This window comes from Vombatus ursinus, unplaced genomic scaffold (genome assembly GCF_900497805.2).
Source record: "Vombatus ursinus unplaced genomic scaffold, bare-nosed wombat genome assembly UNPS02014173.1, whole genome shotgun sequence".
NCBI classification, from domain to species: Eukaryota; Metazoa; Chordata; class Mammalia; order Diprotodontia; family Vombatidae; genus Vombatus; species Vombatus ursinus.
In genome coordinates this window covers 500,080-524,834 of record NW_020953951.1, presented here as the reverse complement: position 1 = coordinate 524,834, position 24,755 = coordinate 500,080, and the positions used below count along the sequence as shown (strand labels likewise).

Below are 24,755 nucleotides of genomic sequence, written 5' to 3'. Positions count from 1 at the left end.
CAGGGACAGTTATCCCTTCCACATTGTGACTTTCCCCATCGCAGTTTTGATATATTTTGGGTTGGCATAAGAAATTAAATGGGAATTTTGGGGGAGTTTTGCAGAAGCCCCCAACAACACACAAAGGCCAGCAGATGACACAGAGTCTATGATCAAATACTTAACCCAAATTTTACAATAAGGTACTATAAACACCCCATGAAAGAAAAAGAAAAAAAATTCAGACTTCTTCTCTGGTACAAAGGGAGGACCAAAAACATTTTACAGAGGTTTTCCAGATCCTGGGGGCACCGGGCCCCTAAACCTGCAATGTGGCAGGCATAACTGTATTTTCTGATTCCAAGTCCAGCTCCTTCCACCCACCCTGTCCTCCCCCTTGAGTTCTTTCTCCATGCCCCTCCCCCTCATAGGGGTGCATATAGCACATGTTCTACCCACTCTTATCTACATGGTCCATTCAGTAACTGGCCACCTGCCCACACACCTGTCTCAGGTCCATAAGCTTCTTGATCTCCACGTCATAGGAGGTGCTGTCCTCGCCATAGTGTTCTGAGATCATCTCCTAGGGATTGAAAGGATGGTGTTCAGTTCCGAATGTCCCATTTTAGGAAAGCCATGGATAAAGTGGAAAGTGGTTTTTGTTTTTATCTCTCTGAAATGCTTTTCAAAATGTCTTGAGAACTACTTCTACCCTAAGGTAGTAGGATTATTTTAGTAAAAAGAATGTTTCTTTGGACGGCAGCCAGGATGGTGAAAGGGACTGAAACCATGCTGTAACTGGACCAGATAAAGGGACTAGGGATGCTTATCCTGGAGTACAAAAACTTAGCAGGGCCCAGCAGTTATCTCCAAGTATTTGAGTCAAAATGGCAGAGTGGATAGAGCAATGGACTTGGAGTCAAGAAGACCTGAGTTCCAATCTTCCCTCAAACATTAAATAGCTATTCAACCCTGAGCAAGTCACCAAATCTCTCAGCCTCAGTTTCTTCACACATAAAATGAGAGGGTTGGACTCATTGACCCCTAAGGTCCCTTGAGCTCTAAATCTACGTTCCTATGGTTTGAAGGGCTATCACAGAGAAGAGGGATTTGAATTGTTAGGCTTGGCCCCAGAGGGCAGAACTAGGAATGGGTGGAAAGTATAGACTTAGGTTCAGTATACAGAAAAAACTTCATAAAAATTAGAGTTATCCAAAAGCAGAACAGCCCTCCCTCGGGAGGAGCTCAGTAGAAGTCTTCAAGGGACAATTAGACGACCCCTTCTTGGATATATCATAAAGAAAATTCCTGTTTGAGGAGGAATGGAACTAGGTGGTCTCAAAGATCCATTCCCTAAAAATCTATGAATCTGGTCAAAGCACAGATGACAGTGCACTCATGTAACACGTAGATGATACAAAGCTGGGAGGAGGAGCTCACACCGTGGATGAGTGTTTCACATGACATGGGGACGGTGTGGCCAGACAGTATTTTGTACTTGTGAAACTGATTTTCTGAACTCAGATGTAGCACTTTACATTTGCTGCATTAAATTAAATTTTATTGAATTTGGCCCACCGTGGTCAAGATCTTTTTGGGTCCCAACTCTGTCATATAGAGTGCTAACAACTCTTTCCAATTCTACATTGTCTATAAATTTGATTAAACATATCACCTAGCCTTTATCCAGGTCACTCACAAAAATGTTAAAGAACTTAGAACTCAGGTCAGAGTCTGGGACATTCCACTGGAGAAGTCCCTCTAGGATGCCTTCAACCCATTAATGATTACTTTTTAGGTATGGTCATTCAGTAACAACAACAATAATAACAATAGCTAAATTTATATAATGCTTTGAGATTTACAAAGCACTTGACAAATATTATCTCATTTGATCCTCACAACAGCCCGGGGTGGTGGGTGCTATTAATGACCCCATTTTTTTAAACTTTTTTTTTTATTATTTTTAGGCAATTGGGGTTAAGTGACTTGCTCAGGGTCACATAGCCAGTAAGTGTCAAGTGTTTGGTCTGAGGCCGCATTTGAACTCAGGTCCTCCTGACTTCAGGGCTGGTGCTCTATCCACTGAACCACCTAGCTGCCCCAATGACCCCATTTTAGAGATGAGGAAACTGAGGCAGACAAAGATTAAGTGATAGGGTCACAGAGCTAGTGTCTGAGGCTGGATTTGAACTTGAGTCTTCCTGACTCCAGGACTGGCTTTCTATCCAATAGGTCATCTAACTGCCTCAAGCAGTTCCCAATTCACTCCACCATTTTGCCCACATCTCTCTATGTCCACAAAAATAGCATGAGAGCTTTGCCAGAAGCGTTACTGAAATCTAGTTTTAGTATTATTTTTGTTGTTTTTGAAATAAGGAGAGCTGGTTTCAAATGCCAGCTGATACCACCTCACTATGAAGTGATGGAAAGTCATTTCCCATGAAAGACTCAGTTTCCTTTTCCATAAAATGAGGATAACAATCGTTGCACTAGCTTACTCACTGAGCTACTGGAGGAACAAATTTCATGAACCTTCTTAAGAAGTGCAGAAATGGAAGTTATTATCACTACTGTTGTTATTGCTAGAAGGAAGGAATCCGGCTAGGAAACATCATCTGAAGATGTTGGCCTTGGTAGAGGAAGGTTGTTGCCATCCAGGATGCTGGTAGAACCAGGCAGGTAGGAGTTAACCCTCCTTATATTCCCATAACACCAGTTGGGACTCTGAAGGAAGTTAGAGAGTACAGTCTTGAGGCAGGTTGGGTGAACTTTGCCCCAGGATAGCCTGATCTGGGACCCAGCTGTAGACCTCTTTGGGCAAAAAAAATATAAAGCAGTTTTTAGATTTTGGTGGGGAGCTCATGATACCCTAAGAAGCCCCTGACTACTGCTTTTAATTTTCTGGCTAGTGGTTTTTGTTTTTATCTCTCTGAAATGCTTTTCAAAATGTCTTGAGAACTACTTCTACCCTAAGGTAGTAGAATGATTTTAGTAAAAAGACTGTAAAAAGAAAGCTCGTGGACTCGGGAGGCTTGGGGCCTTAAGCTGGGAGTTTAGGAATCAGAGAATTTTAGTAAGAAGTAAAAGGTGAAACAGCCAGGGAGCTAAAGGCAGGTCCCACAGATCAGCTGCGAGAGGCCCAGGGAGATGCCAAAGGGTCAGTGAGGTCTAAGGCCGGGTTAGAGCTTAGCATCCTTCAGGGAGCTGCACACCGATGACTGGTTGGTTGGTTGGCTGGTTGGTGATTGTGTTTCTTTCTCGAACAGAACCGAAATGACATCACTAGAGTGTGTCCGACTGTGACTGATCAGACAGATACGAGCTCGGAAGACTCTACCACAAGTCAGGCACAAATGGTCCATGTGAACATTTGGAGTGCAGACGTCTCTAAATCTGTGCACCTGCCATTTCTTTTGAGTGAAAGGTGAAAGGTCTCTCTTGGGCTTGTGAGCTCTCAGAGAAGGAGAGATCACTCTTATCTTGGCAGGAATCAAAGAAGACTTCTTGGAAGAGGTGGCTGCCACACTGGGCCTGGAAGGATGGATAGAATTTCACAAAGTAGAGGTGGGGGAAGGGCACTTCAGGGTTAGGAAATGGGAGAGAACAAAAGTTTAGATGTTTAAAAAAGAGGACAGGATATGTCTGGGGGATAGATACCCAGTCCGGCTGATGACTTAAGAGCTTATGAGGCAGTTGGAAGACACAGTCAGGAAGGTTAGTTAGGTGGGGACAGACTGTGGAGGACCCAGAATGCTAAGCTGAGGAATCCAGTTATTGGGTAGAAGCCATATTAATACAATGTCACCTTCTCACATTTCTATAGTCTTTTAATACTTACAACCTGGGAGGGAGGTAGCATGAGTGTTAGCCCCATTTTACAGGGTAAGAAACTGAGGCAGGAGAAATAACTTGCCCCTGGTCAGGCAGCTCAGAGATGTCAGAGTGGAAACCAGAACTCAGATCACTAGACTCTTCCCAACCAGGCTGTACGTTCCCCTTGGGAAAGGGCCATCTTCCTCTCAGACTAAGGGCTCCCCGAGGGCACAGGTCCAGTCTCTCAGTCAGGGCCAAGGACTTACCCTCAGGGGTGTGGCCAGATCCAAGTCTTTGGTCTCCTTCAGCCCCAGTGGGATCATGGGGACGCAGATGCCTTCGCTGAAACAAAAGGGACTCTGAGCTCTGAGGTTCAGAACCCTCCCCTGCCCCAGGCTAAGCAGCCAGCCTAGAGAAGCAAGAGGGCTGGATCCATACTTCTTCACCAAAGCCAGATAAATCCTGTAAGGCACTTAGCACCGTATCTGGCACACAGTAGGTGTTTAATAAATGCTTGTTCCTCCCTCCCCATTCTGGGGCTGCTCCTCCACCCTTCAAACCAGACCTCCAAAGACCACACTCAGGAGGAGATAAGCCTAGCCTCCAATGCCCACCCTGGCACCAAACTTCTTAACTCAGGCCATTTTCTGCTCTGTTGCCTCACATGAACTCAGACAGACCCTCCCTTCTACCTCTAGGCTTGAAGAACTGTGTTCAAATCAATACCACTACATCCTCTGGAAAAACATGCCAATGGACTGGCCTATTATTCTATTCATAGCTTTCAGGACTTCCTAGACCAAAAGACCCCCTAAGTGTGTTGTCCATCCTATCAGAAAGCAGCTCCTTAGAAAAAAGTGAAAATAAAAAATAAATATTTAAAAGTAAATAAATAATTTTTTTAAAAAAATAGACATAAAATAAATAAAAATAAAAAACACAGTAAGCTCTTTGCAGGCAGGAAGTACCTTGCTGATGCTTCCATCTCCAGTGATTAGCACAGTGCCCGGCAATCAGTGACTAATAGACGATTTTTCACGTATGCTTTCATTCTAACACCTTCTTAAGTCCCTTCCAATTCCGAGACTCCATGAGCCAGAGCCTCCCCCACCACTCCCCAAGCCAGGAGCCCAAGCCCTATGGTTCCTGCAGTCAGGCTCTCTCACAGCCCTACACCCACGGGATACTAACTTAAAACAAGGCATTAGGGACGAGGTAAGGAAAGGCAGTTATGAGAGCCATTCACATTTCTATAGCACTTTATAAACCTTGAAGCATTTTCCTCATAACAACCTTGCACAGGGAGGAGACCAAGTACCATCGCCACCATCTTCCAGATGGGGAAACTGAGGTTTAGCAAGAAGGAGGGGACTAACTCGCCCAAGGTTACCCAGTTAGTAAGCTATGATGCTGAAATGAGACATTTGGTGATACAGTGTGAAAAGCACTGGTTTGGGTTCAGGAGACTAGGGTTTGAATTCTGGCTCTGCCATTTTTTAGCTGTGTGACCTTGGACAAGGCACTTCCCTCTCCGAGTCTTCATTTTCCTCCTCTGTAATATGGAAGAGTTGGATTAGAATTCAGTACTTATTAAACTGTAGATTAAGAATCACTGAAGGGGTCTCCAGTGGAAAAAGTTTAAGAAGCCCTGGATTAGATGATGTCTAAGGTTCCTTTTGACTTTGATCCCTTGATTACTGTTCTCTTGAACCCAAAGCCATTATTCTTTCTACTTGGCTTCTCGGATAACAATAGTTCTCATTTTTAGAGTGAGAATGACTTAAGACTGACAGAAATCTGTGCCTTTAGGGGGGTGGGGTGGGCAAGGGAAGCAGTCCCTGAAAGAAAAGGCCATGGGGACCCTGAATTAGGGCAACTGGGGGTTACAGAAAATCAATCAATATGAATCTATTAAGTGCCTGCTATGTGCCACTGAGGATACAGAGGAGAAAAGTAAAATAATCCCTGCCCTCAAGGAGCTTCCATTCTAGGGAAAACAAGTATACACGCGTATGTACAAAAATAGTACTCGGTGATTTCAAGGGAGAAGGGGTAGTAGTAGGAAGGAATCAGGAAAGGCCTCAATGGGGAATAGCACTTGAGCTGAGCTCTGAACGGACCTAGGGGCTCTGAAAGGTAGATGAGGAAGGAGGGCATTGCAGGCCTGAGGGACAGCTTGGGCAAGCAAGGGGACAGGGGGTGGAATTTCCACCCGTGGGGAAAAGTCGGAAAGCCTGTTCAGCTGGACAGTAGAATTCATGAAGGGGAATGGTACACAAGAAGCTTAGAAGGCTGGTGGGGATCAGGTTGTGAAGGCTTTTAAGTGCCCAAAAGAGAAGTTTTGTGTTTGACTCTAGAGACAGTAGAAAACCACAGATTCTACCGAGCAAAGTGAGATCTGCGTTTTAGGAATATCAACACGGAAGACGGATCAGAGGAGGGAGAGCCTGGAGGCCCAAGTGGGAGGTCACCACGATAGTTCAGAGGCCAAAAGGGCCTGAACCAGGCTGACTGGGCCAAAGAGAAAGGAACAGAGTCAAGAAACATTTTCCGGAACAATCAACCATACTTGGCCACTTGTGAGGGAGAGGGGAGGGTTGAGGATGACCTCGAAGTCGAACATCTGAGTGACTAACAGACTTGGAAGACAAAGAGAAGGAGGACAGTCAGGCTTGAGATGCCTATAGAATGGCCCACGGAAAGCGTCCCACGGGGAGCTGGAGGGGCTCAGGAGAGAGTCTCAGGCCTGGATGATAACTGCGCCCACGGGAGCTGATGAAATCCCCCAGGAGGGGTGGAGAAAGAAGGAGGAACCCTGGATTTCTGGTAAGAAAACATGGGTTCAAATTCTGACTCCATTGCTTACTAGCTGTGTGACCTTTCCCAGTACCTCATCGGCAAAATGGAGCTATTCATCTTCACCCCACCTCCCCTGGGGGACAAAAGAGAATAACTTAAATATAAAGTACTTGTTGACCATCAAAGTGCCACAGAAACGCTAAACCTTTGTTATTATAAGCTCCAGAGGAGCCAGCACAGAGGAGGCTGGCCTCAGTTTCCCCTTCTTAAAAACAAGAAGTCTGAACTCCAAGCTGGAGCCCCCTCCCCTCCCACCCTGGGCACCTCTCGTTCTGGTACACGTCCACACTGCTGTTCAGCTCCTGCAGCTCCTCCTTCAGCAGCTGCAGGTTGGAATTCACATAGCTCAGTTCCAGGGCGACGGTCTCCTTCACTCGGTGGTTGGTGGTAGCTCTAGGGAAAGAACCACAATGTTTTTTAAAGAATGTCTTGATTTAGGGAGCCTAAAGTAGTTCCTTCAAGAGAGTCTGTTGAAAGAGGTGGGGGACAAGTGTAACTATTAGCCCCATTTCACTGATGGGGAAACCTAAGGCTTAAATCGGGGAAGAGATTAATTGGGCCCAAAGTCACCCCTAGCAATCAGGGAGGCAGAGCTCTGCCACCTTTTTTTCTGAGGGGGGGAAATAAGCATTTACTTAACAACCACTATGCACCAGACACTGTGCCAAGCGTTTTACAAATATTATCTTACTTGATCCTCACAGCAACCCTAAAAGGGAGGTGCTATTATTATGCTCATTTTACAGTTAAGGAAACTGAGGCAGACAGAGACCAAGTGACTTGCCTAGGGGCACACAGCTAGTAAATGTCCGAGACTAGATTTGAACTCAGGTCTTCCTGACTTCAGGCCCAGTGCTCTAACCACTCTATCACCTAGATGAGCCCCACTTTTTTTAAAAACAGGGACATTAAATAAGTGGAAGCTTATTTACATATTTACATACCTTATATATTTATATACAGAGAGCTGTGATTCTGTTATTAGAGGGAAATGCCCATGAGGAGGAAGGAGCCTGGAGAACATTCCATTTGAAACATTTATTGTGGAAAAATGCTGGATGTGAAGTCTGAAGACCCAAGTTTAAATCCTAGCACTAAGACTTAGTATCTGTGAGGCCTTGGGCAAGTCACTTGAAGCAGCCAGGTGGCTAAGCAAAATAGGGCACTGGACTTGGGGCCAGGAAGACCTAAGTTCAAATCCAGCCTCAGAAACTTACCAGCTGTGTGGCCCTGGGCAAGTCACTTTATTTCTCACAGACTCAGTTTCCTCATCTGCAAAATGGGGATAATGCCTCTTCCCTCCCAGGGTTGTTATGAGGATCAAGTGAGGTAAAGTACTTTACAAACCTTACTTAGAAGAGTTCCTACTCTGGTACCATGAGGACTGAAATCCCTCTGAGGAAGCCAGGATGGGGAATACCTCCCACTCCTAGCTCTGGAATTCTAGCCCGGAACTCCTGACTCCTAGACCAGAGCTCTTTCCTTTCATCAACCTGAGTTCCTTCCTCTAGAGTTTTGCCGAGAGGGAGAAAGGGAAGAGGGATTTTCAGGGCACTTTTCTGGGGGGGCAGTGGTTTGAAGGGAGGAATTTGCAATCCAAGACATCCTAAGGCTCCCTGCTTAGGCAAGTCACCTCACTTTCCCAGGCCCAGGCTTCTCATCCTGTAAAGACACAAGTTTGGAGACATCATCTCTATGAGTCTCTTCTACATCTAAATTATATTTAGAGGTAGCAGCGGTGCAGTAGAGATCCAGCAGGGCTAGATCTAAAATCAAAGAAGTTTGCTTTTCATTGTATCCCCAGAACTTAGCACAGTGGCTGGCACACAGTAAGCACTTAATAAATGCTTGTTGATGGTCTGATCTACCTGGATGCAAATCTTGGCTCTGCTACTCACTACCCATGCCTCTAACCCATCTGGGGACCTGTTTCCTCCTTGTTGGACCAGATGATCTCAAAGATCTCTTTCTGCTCTAAATCTGTGCCCTGCGATGCCATAAATCGGCACTGAGACCTTCCTCTGTGAGCCAGGCATCACCAGGTGCTGAGACAGTGCATTCCTCCATCGAGTGGGTCTGAAGGAGCAGGGGAGGCACAGTTGGTTAAGTCTGGAGGCCTGTGGGGGATGGCCAAAGGAGGAGCCGGCCTAGGACAAAGTCATCATGGTTGGGGCTTACATCATCCTCCAAATGTCCCAGGTGACTAAGGCTTGCCCAAGGGGTTGTGGGGGCTGAAATGGGCACAGAGTGGGCAGGGAACATGAGGGTGAGAAAGGACACCTGGAGCTACATACTGAGAGGGAGCCTGAGGGGAGGCACTCTTGCAGAGAAGGAAGAAGTCCTGAAGGAAAGAGAAAGGAGGGGCTGGTGAGTGCAAAGAAGCCAGAAATGATTTCCTCATCCCTGACGGATAAGCACGTGTTTCCTCTCTCCCAGGATACCAACTCACATTTTAACCCCTATCCCAGAAAGACCCTGAAACATGTTAAAGCCCCTGCCCTCAAGAACCTATGCCGATAGAAAAGTCAGCTGGAAATGCCCAATGGACAGTTGGTGAGGTCAGGGTTAGGGAGCCCCCAGAATGGAAAAGAGGACACAGACCCAGCTTCCAGGGAACCCCTAGCATTGGGAAGAGACAGCTGTTGCCTTCAGGATGCCAGAGGATACACTTGGTATCAGGATACACCCAGAATGGCGGGGGGGGAACACAGACCTGATCCTCGGAGAACCCCTAAAATAGGGAGAGGAGACAGAGTCAGCTTCCAGGGAACCCCTAGAATTGGGAGGAGACAGCTGTTGCCTTCAGGACACCAGGGGATACACCTGGTATCAGGATACACCCAGAGTGGCAGGGGGGACACAGACCTGACCCTCGGAGAACCCCTAGAATGGGGGAGAGGAGACAATTTTTGCCTTTAGGAAGCCTCCAAAACTAGATGGGGAGAGATATGGCCCACACAGGTAAGGGGGTTAAGACCGATTTCCACAAGGAGTTTCCCAGAGAATAACTCCGGAATGTGACGTTGCAAAGACCATTCTGAGAACATCTTGGCTAGTTCAGTGCACTCACTTGAAGAGGTTCTCTGCCCCTGTGCGCATCCTCATTTCCTTGTTGATCTGCTGGTTGATCCTGGCCCGGTGGTTCTGCAGGCGGCTCCTCTGGGTCTGGACCAGGGGGCTACAGCCCTGCAGGGAGGTGATTGAAGAGGGTTCATGATAAGACAGATGGCCTGTGCAGCTGGAGACCACAGATCTCCTTCTCCACCTGTCCCTGCTATCATGCCTCCTTCTAGCCTCCGTGGCTCCAAAACTCACCTTCTCCAAGAAGCTTGCTCATAAGAACTTCACCGTGTTGCCTTCTCCTCCTTACCCTGCACATCCTCCAGAAGCTGGACACTTTCCTCTATGCCCTACATTATCGACACAAGCCCACAGGATGGTCACTGTACCTGTGACGTCTGAAGGACAAGATGGCCTGGGTCACATTTCAGAAAATAAAGAGGACTTCTCAATCATTCCAAACTGCTCATAACTATGTCAAATCTCATCTCAAAGAATCACAGAATTGAAGAGCTGGAAGAGGCCTCGGAGGCCTCCAAGTAAGACTTCTGCCTGACTATAACGTTCCCACTAAAAGGTCACCCACCTCTGTCTGAGGACCTCCAATGATGGGAAGCCCAATACTTCCCTCAGAGGCCCACTCTACTTTGGGTTAGCTCTAGTTGCCTCACATCAAGCTTAAGTCTGCATCTCTGCATCTCCCACGCACTATTCCCAGTTCTTCATTCTGAGGCCAAGAAGAACAAATCAAATACCTTACCCCCCATGGCAGTTCTTCAAATATCTTGAAATAACTAACATGACTTAAATCTTCTCTCCTTCAGGCTAAACATTTCCCAGTTCCTTCAGCAAAGCCTCCTATGGTACACTCTCCACTTCTCTCACTATGTTGGTAACCTTCTTCTGGTCCAGGCTGTGAAGCAGGATGCTAGGAACTACACACAGTATAGTCTGATATTTGTATGGTCTGACAAGGGAAGGGCACAGAAGAGATGTTACCTCCTTTGTTCAAGACATTATATCTCTCTTAATGCAGCTTTGAATACCATTAGCCTTTCTGGCCACCATATTGAACCAGTGCAATATACACATTGAGCCAGACATCCACTAAAAAGCTCAAATATTTTCAGATGAAATGCTACCTAGCCACATGTATTGTGTAGACAAGCTAAATGGTTCTGTGACAGACCCAACAATTATTATATACATTCTTCTTCTGCTGCTGCTGCTGCTGCGCTTCTAACATTCAAATTATTTCATTTGGCCAATGGGAGGATTCCATTCAGACGCTGCCCTCTACCCCACCTATTCCCCCCTATCCACTCCTAACTCAGTTGGCTGGGCTTTTCCACTGGGAATTCCCTCAGCTGAATAAATAGAATTGCCCTAATAAGCCAAAGAATGGCATGAATTGTGCTACCAAATGGGTGTCATGTATTGCCACAGCTTCCATGAGGACTACAAGAACTTAGCTCCACAAAGGCCCAGTGGAGCCATGCAGTCATGGGTCACTAATTTGTGTGATGCCTGGTCTTCAACTCTGATCCATCCAAAGATGACCTGGCCTCCAAATACAGGCATACTGGCATCTAGGAGTAGTTTCATGTGAGCCCAGCAAAGGCCCATGTAAAAGACCACCAGCCCAGGTGCCAAGAACACCAAACATACAAACATACATGTAATATCCTTTCAATGCCATATAACCTTTTCAATGCATGAAAGGTGAATGACAAGTAGGTAGCATTCTTGTATTATACTCATTCTTTACCACAGTGCTATCAGTTTGGAGGACTATACAGGTCCCTGGGGGAAGAGCGAGAGTTGTCTTGACTGTTCATGTGTTAAGGTGTGGGTCCCTGGAAAGCCCAAATTCTGATGGTCCCTCAGAAATCACAGTGGAAGTCAAAGTGATATCTACCTATAAAAAATCTAAAACTAAACCTGGTCCATTAGTTAATTTACCATGATAAATTCCACCTCCTAACCCCATCCCCATCCACCTAGATCGAGCCTGGTCCTAGAGTATAGATTTTAGACCATAGCTTATACTCTGCTCAATGAGTTTTTGATTGGTAATATCAAGTGAGGTATAAAATAGAGAGATTATCTGTTTGCAAAAAATGTTCACCACTGGCATGGAATATTTCTAGTGTAGAGTTCAAATATGGAACTATAGATGTTATGCCCTAATAGATAGTTAAAAGGTTCTAGATGCTGCTGGTGGTGGATAACATCATACTGTAGCATGAAGCCCCAGGGTACTAGGGTACAGTCAGAAATCAGATGTTCAACAACTGCACAGGAAAAATGATACGGATGAGGACAACACAAAGGTCTACTGCCCAAACAATGGCATGTAGGTGGGCAGGCAGTCCACTGAGTCAGTCTGTTAGCACAGATGCCTAAGATAGGCACTAGAGATGGAACAATGACCTGGACCCAGATTTGAATAAGAAGATGTGAGCAATCTGGATTGTGTCTGGCAAACGATATAGGGATTTCAAGGCTCCCATACTTTTGCTTAACACAAAAAGCCCATCATTTTAACACCAGTATTTTTCTGATGATGCTATGGTCAGGCAATATGGAACATCACAAGCATAACTAATGCAGAAGACAAAGGAAGACATATGGTAGATCGAATAAGATAAATATTTGTAAAGTGCTTAGCACAGAGCCTGGTACATTGCAGGCCCTCCTTCCCTCCCTCCCTTCCTTCACTTCTTCCTTCTTTCTTCTATCCCTTTCTTTCTTCCCTCCTATAAAAAGGCTGCAGTACATAGCCAGTCCAATAAGAGGAGTAAATGATATTCTCTAGAAGATGCATATTCAGAAAAGGATGTAGGCTGGTTAGGTATCAAGAGTGAGAGAGTGCAGATGGACATACCACATGGGTACCTAGAGAATGTTAAAAGACCTAGAAGTAGGATTCTAGAATGTTGGGTAGATTTTAGGGCAGGTTAGTGGCAGAGCTGGTAGAGCACTAGGTCTATATAGTCAGGAAGACTGTCCTGATCAGGAAATCCAAGAAAAAAAAATCATGAGTCATTTTTCCAGCCCAGCCAGGCACAGAGAGACAGACAGGGAGGTCTCTGGGCACAGGGGACGAGGAATAACCACATGTAGACCATTTCAGAACAAGAAGAGGCAATGTACAAAGGCAAGAAGAATCCCCAGATCCATTAGAGACAGGCCTAATCTTCTGAAGGGTGCAAGAGCAGGTGCCAACTGGCAGCTCAGTTATTCTCTGCTCAGTTCCGGGTCACAAATCCTGGACAGACTAGGGGTGGCATTTCAGGGTGCTGAAGGCTGTAAGCTATGTACCATAGCCGTACCATACACCTGCAGCTGTATGGCTGACCTCAGAAGCAAAGTAGAGCTGAGGTCTAAGTTCCAGCCTCTAGCCCAGTCTGAACCCTGCAGCAGAATAATCAACAAAGAAATCGCAAACCAAGGAAGAAACTGCAGTTATGTCACTGAATAAGTAGAACTCTGCAGTTAGCTGACAGTGACTGAGTCCAACAGCAGTCTACTGGAACTCCAAATGTGGCAAAACCACAGGCCTGTTGCTCATACCCAAACCCAGGTAAGGAACTCTGCAGAAGACAACAATCAGACTTTACCCTAGATTCAACCACTGAAAGATTAAGGATTCTCCCTTCTAGGCTGTCCCTGAAATTATGGAATAAAACAATATTCAATAATCTTCAGAAAGCAACAGCAAGTCTAACCCAGACATTCCCTCCATAAGTATGCAGAGCCTGGCCCTAACATAAAATTTAAAGTCAGGAAGTAGGCTGAAAGAATGAGAAAACAAAAGAGAATCTCACCCTAAAAAGCTATTATGGAGACAGGGATACTCAAAATACAAACTATGAAAAAGAAAATTAACTCCAAAACATCTACAAAGAAAAACATAGCTTGGGCATAAGTTCAACCAGAATTTCTAGGGAAGATAAAGCAAATTTTTTTTAAATGAGTTAAAATTTTTTTATAAATAAATGGGTTCTCTAGAGAAAAAAATGGAAAAGAAACGAGAAAGAAATGGAAGAAATAATTAGAAATGGAATTAATAGCTTGGAAAAAGACATACAAAAACATTCCCAAGCAATAAACTCCCTGAAAATTAGAATGGACCACATAGAAGCTAATGACTCCATAAGACAAAAGAAATATTGAAACAAAATGAAAAGGCTAAAAAAAAAGAAAATATAAGATATCTCATAGCAAAAACAACTGACCTGCAAAACAGATTGAAGAGAGATAATTTAATCTGTGAACTATCAAAAAAGCCATTACCATAAAAAAATCCTCCACATATTTCAAGAAATCTTAAAAAGAAAATTTCCCAGATCTCTTAAAAGCAGAAGGCTAAGTGAAAATAGGAAGAATCTACCAGTCACCTCCTGACAGAAACCCCAAAATGAAAATTCTCAGTAACATTAGAACTAAAATCCAGAACTTCCAGATCAAAGAAGAAGAAAAAACAAAACAAAACAAAACACTGCAAGCATCCAGAAAGAATTCAAGTACCAAGGAGCCACAAAGATCACACAAGATTTAACAACTACCACCATAAAGAAGTGGATAGCTTACAATATGATATTCCAGAAAGCAAAAGATACAGACTTACAACTAAGAATAACTTACTCAGCAAAACTGAGTATAAAATCCTACAGGGGGAAAAAACGAACCTTTAATGAAACAGAGGACTTCTAAGCATTCCTGATGAAAAGACCATAGAAACTTTTAAAACCAAAAAAAGAATCGAGAAAGACATAAAAAGGTAAACATAAGTGAGCAATGATACATGTGTCCCCTCAGAACCCTTTCAATGATCACCAGAGGTCACAGAAGGAGTCTAATAGTCTAATAAGACAGATGGGCTGGGACTAGTTTTGTTATGTTTTGATGATCTCAAAAGAATGGAAAGGGAGAGGAAAAGGAATATACTGGGGGAGGGGGGGACAAAGAGAGAGAAATGAGAGGGAAAATTATATCCCAAAATTGAAATGAGCAAGTAAAAGTCTATATAAACAAGGAGGAAGTAGTGAACCCCTCATCTGAACACACACACACACACACACACACACACACACACACACACACACCCCCTAGGTACTGAAATACATTTCACTAAACAAGGAAACAGCATCGAAATAGGAGAAGAGAGAAGGTATAATAAGAGGAAGAGTAGGTTAAGGAAGGATTAGTCCCAAGAAAAACTCTAAAAGGCATAAAAGGGTGTCATCATAAACAAATTATAGAAGCAAGGAAGAAATTACCTGTCAGATGTAAGGATAGGGGAAGGATTCATGACCAAACAAGAGACAGAGGATCATAGGAAGTAAAATAGACAATTTTGATTATTACAGAGGGACAAAGGAGTTGTCCAAGGTAACACAGTAGATCCATGATGGGGCCAAGATTAAAATCTCGGGTTCCTCGCTCCCTTGCTGGGACTCTGCATCCATCTGAAGCTCTGAAGTCAGGAAGAAAAGAGGGTGCCTAACCACTGATCCACTGGGTCCTTCCCTGTCAGTCAGTAAGTGTTTGTTAAACACTTGCTATGTGCCAAGCACTGGAGATACAAAGAAAAGTAAAAGAAAGTGTCAGCTCTCAAGGAGTTCATAGTTTAATGAGGGAAACAACTACAATTATGTACAAATAAGCCATGTATAGGATAAACTAGAAAAAAAACCCAACAAATAGAAGGCGCTAGAATTAAGGTAGAATTGGGAAAGCCTTCCTATAAAAGTGGGACTTTGGCTGAAATTTGAAGGAAGCCTAATGCTTAGAAATATGCCCAGGTCTCCCCACCCTTAAACAACTTTTCCTTGACCTTATCATCCTATCGAGCTACTATCTCCCTTTCACATCCAAACTCCTAGGAAAAGCTGTCTATCCTCTTCATCCACTAACTCTCAGCTCACTCATTTTTCCACCCCTCACAATTGGGTCTCAATATCCTCCAGTAACTAGTGACCTCTTAGTTACCAGATTGAACAGGCTTTCCTCAGACTTCAGCCTTCTTCACCTCTGTGCAACATCTGCCCACCTATCCTCTCGGGTACACTTCCTCCCGGGGTTTCCATGACACTGCACTCTATTAGTTCCTCTACTGAGCACTGACTGTGCTATTCTTCAGTCTTTTCTGCTAGATCATCATCTATATTATGCCCCCTAATTGGCAGTATACCTCAGGGCTCTGTCACAGGCCCACTTATCTCTCCACAGCCCCTCTCTCAGTCATCAGCTTTCATATGTTGGGGGTTTTTTGTATACATCTATGCGGATGACTCCCAGACTTTATATCTAGCCCTAACCTCTCTCCCGAGTTCTAATCTCCTGTGACCAAGTGCCTATCAGACATTTTGGATGTCCCACAGGCACCTCAAACTCAACATGTTAGCCCAGTGCTTGGCACACAGTAGGTGCTTAATAAAAGAAAAGAATTAATAATTAATTAATTAATTAATACAAAATTTCATCTTTCCCCAAAATTCACCATCCCTTTCCCAATTTCCCTAATTTTGTCAAGGGCATCATCACTCTTTCAATCATTCAGGCTCACAATCTGAGTATCATCTTTGATTCCTGTTACATTAAAAAACAGCATGCATAATTCCATTTTGTCCTTTATCCACCATTCTGTGAAGTTAAGTCTCAACTTCATGTAAATCACCTGATTATTCCCCCTCCCAACTTAAGGAATGTCACAAAACTACCCCCTCACTCCTGCCTCAGTGTCTCCTGGTGTCTCAATCCCTACATCCTGTTTATCCTATTTTTTTATTCCCTCCAAACTGGGTAGAAACCAATGGTCAATGTCCTTTGCTACCAACAGCCTTGAACCCAATCTGTTTCCGTAGCTCCATGCATTGCTAAGTAAATCTTTGTCTGGATGCAACTACTTTATATCTTTATTCCACAGTAACACTCTTCAATTTCCCTTACTCCATCTACTTAATCAGTTGCCAAATTGTTTCTACTTCCACATTTCCCCTATCGGAACCCTTGTCTCTACTCACACAACCAATACCCTAGTTAAGACCTTCATGATCTCTCCCCTGAACTATGGCAATGAAATCCTAGTTGGTCTTCCTGCCTCAAGTGTCCCTCGATCCACTTGTCACACAGCCAACAAAGTGATATTCCTGAAGCACAGGTATGACCATGTCACTTTCCTGCTCAAAAATTGCATTCATGTTAAAATACAAACATCTTTTGCTTGGCATTTAAAGCCCTTCACCATCTGGTTCAAGTCTACCTTTCCAAGCTTATTACGTATTACTGCTCTTCATGCATTCATGCACCTTGGGCTACAGCCATACTGGTCTATGGGCTGTTTTTTAACTAGAACTTTCCATCTTCCATCTCATGCCTTTGCAGAGACTATCCTCCACTCCCTCCTGTTCACCTCTACCTCTAAACTCCTAACTCCCTTCAAAGCTCAAATGCCACCTCCTACAGGAGACCTTTCCTGATCACCATCCCCATCCAGCTGCTAAAATATACATTTATATTTTTTTCCTTATTTTACAGATGAGGAAACTGACACAGTGAGGTTAAGACACTTGCCAAGAGTCTCACAACTAGTAAGTGTCTAAGGCAGGATCTGAACCCAAGTCCTCCTGACTTCACATCCAGTACCTTGGCTACGACACTCTGTCTTCATCTCCATCTTAAAAATTAGTAGGTTAAACTAGATGATCTCTAAGGTCCATTCAACCCCTAAATCATATGTATTTCTTGCTGACTTTCCTGATATATATTAGGCTAGTTCCTGCCACCAAATGACCCTCTCTCTAACTCTCCTTCTATTCAAATACTACTGTCCTTCAAGATCCAGCTCAGGCCCCAACCTTCTCCACAAAGCCTTTGTGGACCACAAACCCTGATCTCCATTAAAAGCCCTGATTCTAATCCCTGCTCTAAAATGTCCTAGCTTGTGAAATCTTGAGAAAGTCATCTCACTTCTCTTGGCCTCAGTTTCTTTATCTGTAAAATGTGAATAATAATCCTTGGGCTCTCTGCTTCATAAGGCTGTTGAGAGGAAAGCATCTGGTCAAATTTTAACTTCAGAATTAGGAGTGAACTTTATATCCATCCCTGGCCCTCACAAGAGCCCCTGTAAGACAGGTGTGACAATAAATTATTATTCCCATTTTACTTAAGGACAAACAGGCTAAGGGAGGGAAATGCTTTTGCCTAGGTGAGACAGACAGTAAATGGCAAAGTGAAGAATCAGAGCCAGGACCTCTCGCTTTGTGGTCAGGGCCCTTTCCACTATACCTGGCTTTCCAGAAAAAGGGGAGTGGGGAAGAGGGGACAGAACAACAGAGTGTGGTGGAAAACAAATCACTGAACCAGGAATCAGGCAGCAGGCTGGATTCAAGAGGAAGTGAGGTTTGCTAGGATACAAACAGAGACAAGGTTTATTATTAGTAAAAGGGGAGCAGACTGTGAAGGGTCTTGAATGCCAAGATACAGAGCACAGATTTTGCCTCCAGGATAATAGACAGCCAAGGACGACCCCCACCCCATGCAGGGCAGGGACAGGTAGAAAATGGCAGAATAAGAAGGTTGTCCTGTGGGATGGGAGAGGGGAGAGGCTGCGCAGGAGAAGTGTAAGGCAGGAGGATCTCTCTCTGGGAGGATGTTCTTAAGGCCTTAGGGAATGCCTGGGGAGGAGGGAGATCCAGTCTTATAGCCCTGTCAGATTAAACCCTATGTTCTCATTCTGACTTTTCACTGGGCAGGATAATCATGTCTTGACCTCGTTTATCTAATCTAGGCATCCTCCTCATCAAAGGGTCTTTTTTCAATCTCTCACAGTGAGGAGAATGATGAGTAAGCCCTAAAATACTATAGAAATATGAGTTCTTATTGGAGACGGTACTGGTGTGGAAGAGAGAGTGCCCAGACTTGAAATCAGGTGGCCTGGGTTCAAATCTTGACTCTGATCCTTGCTAACTCTGAACTCAGGCAAGAAGCCCTTTCCTGGGCCTGGGCCACGGCTTGCCCACTTCTTCAGGCTAGAGTCAGAACCTGGTGAAGAGATGAGAGGAGGGCTAACCCACTTCACCCCCCACTCAGGGTAAGAACCAAAGCACAAGGACTGCTTGGGTTCCTGAAGGAGCAGTAGTAAATCACAGGAGTATAGTAGAGCAGAGGGATCAGACTCAAATACAGACAATCCCTGCTGGCAACATGTCGATTTAGAAAACCACCAATTTAGAAAAAGAAAAGAAAAGAAAATCACCAATTAACAGTATCTAGATCATATTGTATTTTTATTTAAACATTTCTTAACTACATTTTAATCTGGTTCTGCCCGCACTCTGGAGTTTCTGAGGGCTGCTTGGGTCCATCTGACACCTCTCCTTAGAGGCTTACTCTATTCAGTAGAGCTGAAATGACCTGAGAGTCCAAGCCATCTAATCAATATCTGGGGGCACCCTCCCCCGCAAAAAAAAAAAAAACTATTACGGATGAAGAGATGAAGGTTCACGGAAGAAAGACTCACCCAAGCTCACACAGGTAGTAAGGAGCAGAGCTTGGGTTCTAACCCAGGTACTCTGGCTCCAAACATGGTGCTCTTTGAAAAGAGGCGTAAATAAGAGATTCGGGGAACCTGGGTCCAAGTCTTAGGTTGCTACTTACCAACTGTGTGACCTTGAGCAATTACAATAAATCACTTAAGTTTTCTAGCCTCAGTTTTCTCATCTGTCCAATGGAGATAATACTGGCACCACCTACTTACAGAATTGATGCGGGGAAAGTAGAGTCACCAAACGACTATTATTCATTAAACTGCTATTATTCATGAAAACCCTACGAGTTCATTTTAGTTCCTGTTTCAGAACACTGAACACAGAACAATGGGGTGTGGCAGAAAAACAAGTCCCTGGGCAGAGGAGGCCCGGGTTCCAGCGGCGGCTGGTCTGCTGCAAAGTCACAGGTCAAGACCTCAGAGCCCATCTGGTCCAACTCGTCTTACGGCTAAGGAAGCGAAGACCCAGGGGTGTTTAAGCCCCAGGAGTTCACTGAGTGTTTGTGTCAGCTGTAAAGCTTGAAGTCAATGTACCGAGCACTCTCAGGCCACCCCTGCTCTGCTTATTGGGTGAGGTTTGCTAACTGGGCGAGGAAGGAGCTGCTCAATAACGGAACCAGCTGCTGAACTGTTAAGTAGTGAGCTCACTGTTACTGGAGGTATTCCAATAAAGACTAGATTACCATTTATTTTGTTAGGTGGTTGTTGTTGTTTTTGTTTTTGTTTTTTTTTACTTTTTATTTATTTAGTATTTTATTTTTTCAGTTAGGAATGTTTTAAAGGAGATTCCTGTTCCTTTATAGGTTGAACTAAATGCCCCCTGGGCACTTTTCTAAAACTTGGTCAAGGAAGGCTATAGGAACCAGGTGTGTACTACAGGCATTCGCTTTCTAGGTAGCCTCACTTCCTCTGAGTCATCACTCAAGGCTCTTTATCACCTAGATTCAACATAACTTGGCAGCTTTATCCCCCAGAGTTTCAGGAGTTGTGTTTTCCTGCTAAAACTGGACACTCTCCTCACTGCTTCTTACTCTTGGTCCCCCATCCATCCTTCTCAATTAGGAGGGATCTCAGGGATCATCTAGTCTATCTCCCGCCTGCCTGCCTGTTGTAAAGGGAATGGTTGTATATCCCCAACAAGGGGTCATCAGGCCTCTGCTTGAAGATCTCTGCTGAGGAAGAACTCACTCCTTCCCAGGGCTGCCCATTTCACTTCTCTTTAGCTCTAATTGTTTGGAAGTTTCCTTTGGCCAAGTCTAAATACGTCCCTGAACAGCTTCCATTCTACGCTTTGGGACCAAGCAGGGCAAATCTAATCTCTGTCGTCCATATGTAACCTTTCAAATATTTGAAGACAGCTAGCCTGTTCTCCATCTTTTTCTTTTTTAAATATATTTTTGTTTCATTAAATATTTCCCAATCATACGTAAAAAAATTTTAACCATCATTTTTTTAAATTTGAGTTCTAAATTCTCTCCCTCTGTCCTTTTCTCCCTCCTTGAGAAGGCAAACAAGTTGATATCGATTATACGTGTGAAGTCATCCATCTTTCCTAAGCTAAACATTCCCTCAGCCCATCCTCTTGTGACAGTAACATAATCAAAGAATATTAGAACTAGAAGATAACTCAGAGATCTTAACTCCTCACCTAGATTTGGAAGGAGGAGGGGTAACTTGGTTGAGGAAAAAATATATGTTTATTTTCAATAACTTTTAATTTAAAGTTAGCATTTCCTTCAGTTATTTAAAAACATCACTCTGCCTAAGTACGGCCCATATTAGATTGGGGAGGGGAGAGGAGAGGACAGGGGAGAAAATTTAAAACTCAAAATCTTACAGAAGCTAATATTTAAAACTAAAAATAAATTAATCAATTAAAATTAAAAAAAAAACCATTATTCTAAGAAGGCGTTCATAGGCTTCACAGGAATGCCAAGAGTCCATGATACACAAAAAAGTTAAGACTACATGGTCTACCTTATGTACAAAAATATTAATAAGAATTGGAAACTGAAGGGATACTCATCTATTGGGAAATGGCTGATCAAGTTATAGAATATAAATGTAATATAATACTATTGGGCTGTAAGAAATGATGAAAGAGATGGTTTCACAGAAATGTGGAAAGACTTGTAAGAATTGATTCAGAAGGGCAGCTAGGTGGCACAGTGTATCGATAGAGCACCAGCCCTGGATTCAGGAGGACCTGAGTTCAAATCCAGCCTCAGACATATAGCACTTACTAGCTATGTGACCCTGGGCAAGTCACTTAACCCCACTGCCTAACACCCCCCCCAAAAAAAAAACTGATTCAGAAAGAAGTGTGCAGAACCAAGAGAACAATTTCTACAACAATAATCATGTAAAGACAAACAACTTGGAAAGACTTAGGAACTCTGATCAACACAATGGTCAACCACAATTCCAGAGAACTCATGATGAAACGTGTTACCCACATGTCCAGATAGAGAAGTGCAGATTAAGGCACGTTTTTTCAGACATGGTTTAATGTGGAAATTTGTTTTGTTTGAGTTTGTTAACAGGTTTTGTTTTTCTTACTTTCTTAATGAGGAGAAAGAAGTAGGAGGGAGAGAATTCAGAGCTGAAAATAAAACTGTTTTTTTTTCAAAGAAAAGAACCCCTGTGTAGCACAACCCCATCATTTGACAGAGATGGTAACTATGATATAGAAATCCTCTCTCTCTCTCTCTCTCTCTCTCTCTCTCTCTGTTACACACACACACACACACATACACACACACACACAGAGGCATTTATTTCCATTTTATATCACAGTTATTTGTTCAGGGGGAGGAATTCTGTCTTTCCTGTGATGGAAAATGTTGCTGGGAGGGGAGTTCCCTCACTCATTCTGTGGGCCACTCCTTACCTAGTCAGTCAGACAGCTAGAGCTCAGTAACATTTGCTCTGCAGTTCAATTCAGCAAAGCCTTTTTTTTTTCTTTTCAACTGATCCCCCCTCCCCGAGACCTCACCCCATCCTGGCCCCAGGTGCCTCAGTCCTGAGAACAGGGTTAGGAGGGAAGATGGGATGATAGAAGAGAGGGAAAGAGACCTGGGCTCTGCCCCAAGGGATATCTCAGGCAGTCTCAGAGGGAGATAAAATTCATTAGCCCTCAAAGGCTTTAATGCACTTTCTTCTTAACTCTCCCAGAGAGTTAATTCATATAAATATCCTTATATCCATTTCTCTGAGACAGAAACTGAGGCTGGAGGTCACTCAAGTGGGTAGTAAGTGGGTAGAACCAGTTCTCCAGGCCAGGTGTCTGATTCTACATCTTTCCAGTGGGGGTAATACCAGCCCCACCTACCTCACTGGACTAATGTGGGGAACTCATCTTACAAGACTTAAAGTGTCACCAAAATGAGAGCTGTTATTATTCTCATTAAAAACCCTGGGAGTTCAGTTTAGTTCCAGCTTCAGAACACTGAAGACTGAACAACGGGGTATGGCAGAAGAAACAGGTCCCCAGGTCAGGAAGCAGAAGGCCTGGGTTTGTGGGGAAGCTGGTTTGCTTCAAAGCCACAAGATTGCAGGCTCATCACAGTTCCAGAGCTAGAAGAGACCATTCCCCTCTTTTTTACAGATAAGGAAACTGAGGGCCTGGGAAGAGACATTTGTTAAAACCCCAGGAGCAGGTTCAGGACCACCAGTTCCCAGTTCAGCTTCCAGCCCAGCCTTTACAGCCATCATCCAAAGCAACTCCTGTGCTGAGATGGCACAGGCCGTCCTCACCAACTACCCCCTCAGGGCAGGCAAGCCAGCCTCGCTGCAGCAGAAAGTCAGTCACAGGGAGAGACAGGAAACAGCATGGGCCAGCCAAGTCAAACCACCACCACCACCACCACCACCACTGTGACCGCCATCTCCCCTTAGGTCCTGATGGAGGTAGTGGCCCAAGATCTCGAACCCAAGAGCCACCCAGTGCCCTGAGCCATCATCCTGGGAAGCAATGAGAGATACTGCAAACAGCCTGGCAACTGCTCCTGTGGATGCTACAGTCACAGCTACTGAAGATCCAGAAAAGAAGGCTCTTGTCACCAAAGCCCCTGGCACTGTCAGATGGTTCAGGGACTGATAGTTGATCAGTGGAAATGACAGTCAAGAAGAGGCCTTAGTATCTGCTTCTCCCCTATACCCTAACTTTTCCATCTGACCTATAGTTTAAATCTTCCCAGTGTTGTCTCCCCCCATTAGACTGTGAGCCCCTTGAGAGCAAGGATTGTCTTATTTTTCTCTTTGTATCTCTAACACTTAACACAGTGCTTTGCACACAGTAAGCCGTAAATAAATGCCTTTTGCATATTCATTCCATGCTCCACACAAGAAATAGTCATGAAATACCAACTCCAACAGCACCCCTCCTTAGCTCATAACCCTCCCATGGCTCCCCATTGCCCACAGGATAAATTCTATACCATTCGGACTGGCATCCAAATCCCTCCAGGATCTGACAACTATCTTTCCAGTCTTAGTTCTCCTTTCTCACCTTCAATACAACTAAAATGGATACACACCATTCCTGGAATCTATCCCATTTTGCTGCCTCCATGCTTTGTCCTTGAGGTTACTCATTCAAGAGGGGTGGGAAGGTTTCAGCTGTAGCATTCTAGCTCCTGGGGGCTCCACCATGTCCATCCCCTCATCTTTCAATGTACCATCTGTCCCCACCCCCCAACCCTGAGGGCCATCGCCAGTCGTCCTGACCAATGTCCTGCCACTGGACTTCGATGACTGGAAGAGAGACGGAGGCTGATTGACTTGGCAAAGTTCTGCCTCACTTAAATCCAATTCAAATCCAAGTCAAGACATCACCCTCCTGATGTCACTGATCCTCTTCCAGAAGGAAGGACATACAAACAGCACCATCTGTCCCTGTCCACACTCAGGACAACTCCATTCTGGAAGAAAGGAGGAAATTCAAAATTACAAGTGCAAAGGCTCCCCTTGAAGACCAGGAAGTAAATAAAGATGACAAGTGAAATGGAGGCCCAACTAATGTCTTCCAAGGAAGTCTTCAATCACCTGTCTCCTCTGAATTTTTTTTTAACAACACTCAACTGTCTGCATTGCTCACCTGGCCCTTAGCACCCAGCCCTCAGCTTTCTGCCATGGGATCACGGATTTAAAGCTGGAAGAGACATCAAAGTCCATCTTGTCCAATCCCTTGACCATTACAGATGAGGAACCTTAAGAGACTTGCTCACACAGGTGGTTAGTGATATAGGCAGAGGATTTGAATCTAGGTCCTCTGAATTTAAATCCAGCACTCTGTACTCCATAGCCAGCTGCAATCTAGTGCCTTCCCATTAAGAGGCAGGGCACTGGGCCTAGATGCATGCATGTCCCAATTCCAACATTTACTAGCTGGATGACCATAGGCATGTTCCATGTTTTCTCGGAAAGAATATTTGTCCTACCTATCTATCTCACTGGATTGCTGAAAGGTAAGTGGTGTCAACTG

General features: G+C 44.3%; 1 protein-coding gene across 3 annotated transcripts in view; it reads right to left on the bottom strand.

Annotated features, from left to right (window-relative positions):
• Positions 1-24,755, bottom strand: part of RHPN1 (rhophilin Rho GTPase binding protein 1) — a 52,678-nt gene that overhangs the window by 23,949 nt on the left and 3,974 nt on the right. Inside the window, exons 2-6 of one of the 3 annotated variants that reach the window (XM_027859862.1) lie at positions 9,970-10,112; positions 9,725-9,840; positions 6,919-7,047; positions 4,062-4,137; positions 485-562 (exon numbers count right to left, since the gene is read on the bottom strand). In XM_027859862.1, coding sequence (XP_027715663.1) covers positions 485-562; positions 4,062-4,137; positions 6,919-7,047; positions 9,725-9,759 — 318 coding nt within the window. In that variant the 5' untranslated portion in view covers positions 9,760-9,840; positions 9,970-10,112. The remainder of the gene's footprint in view (positions 1-484; positions 563-4,061; positions 4,138-6,918; positions 7,048-9,724; positions 9,841-9,969; positions 10,113-24,755) is intronic. The other 2 variants (XM_027859860.1, XM_027859861.1) reach the window with 2 other exon arrangements.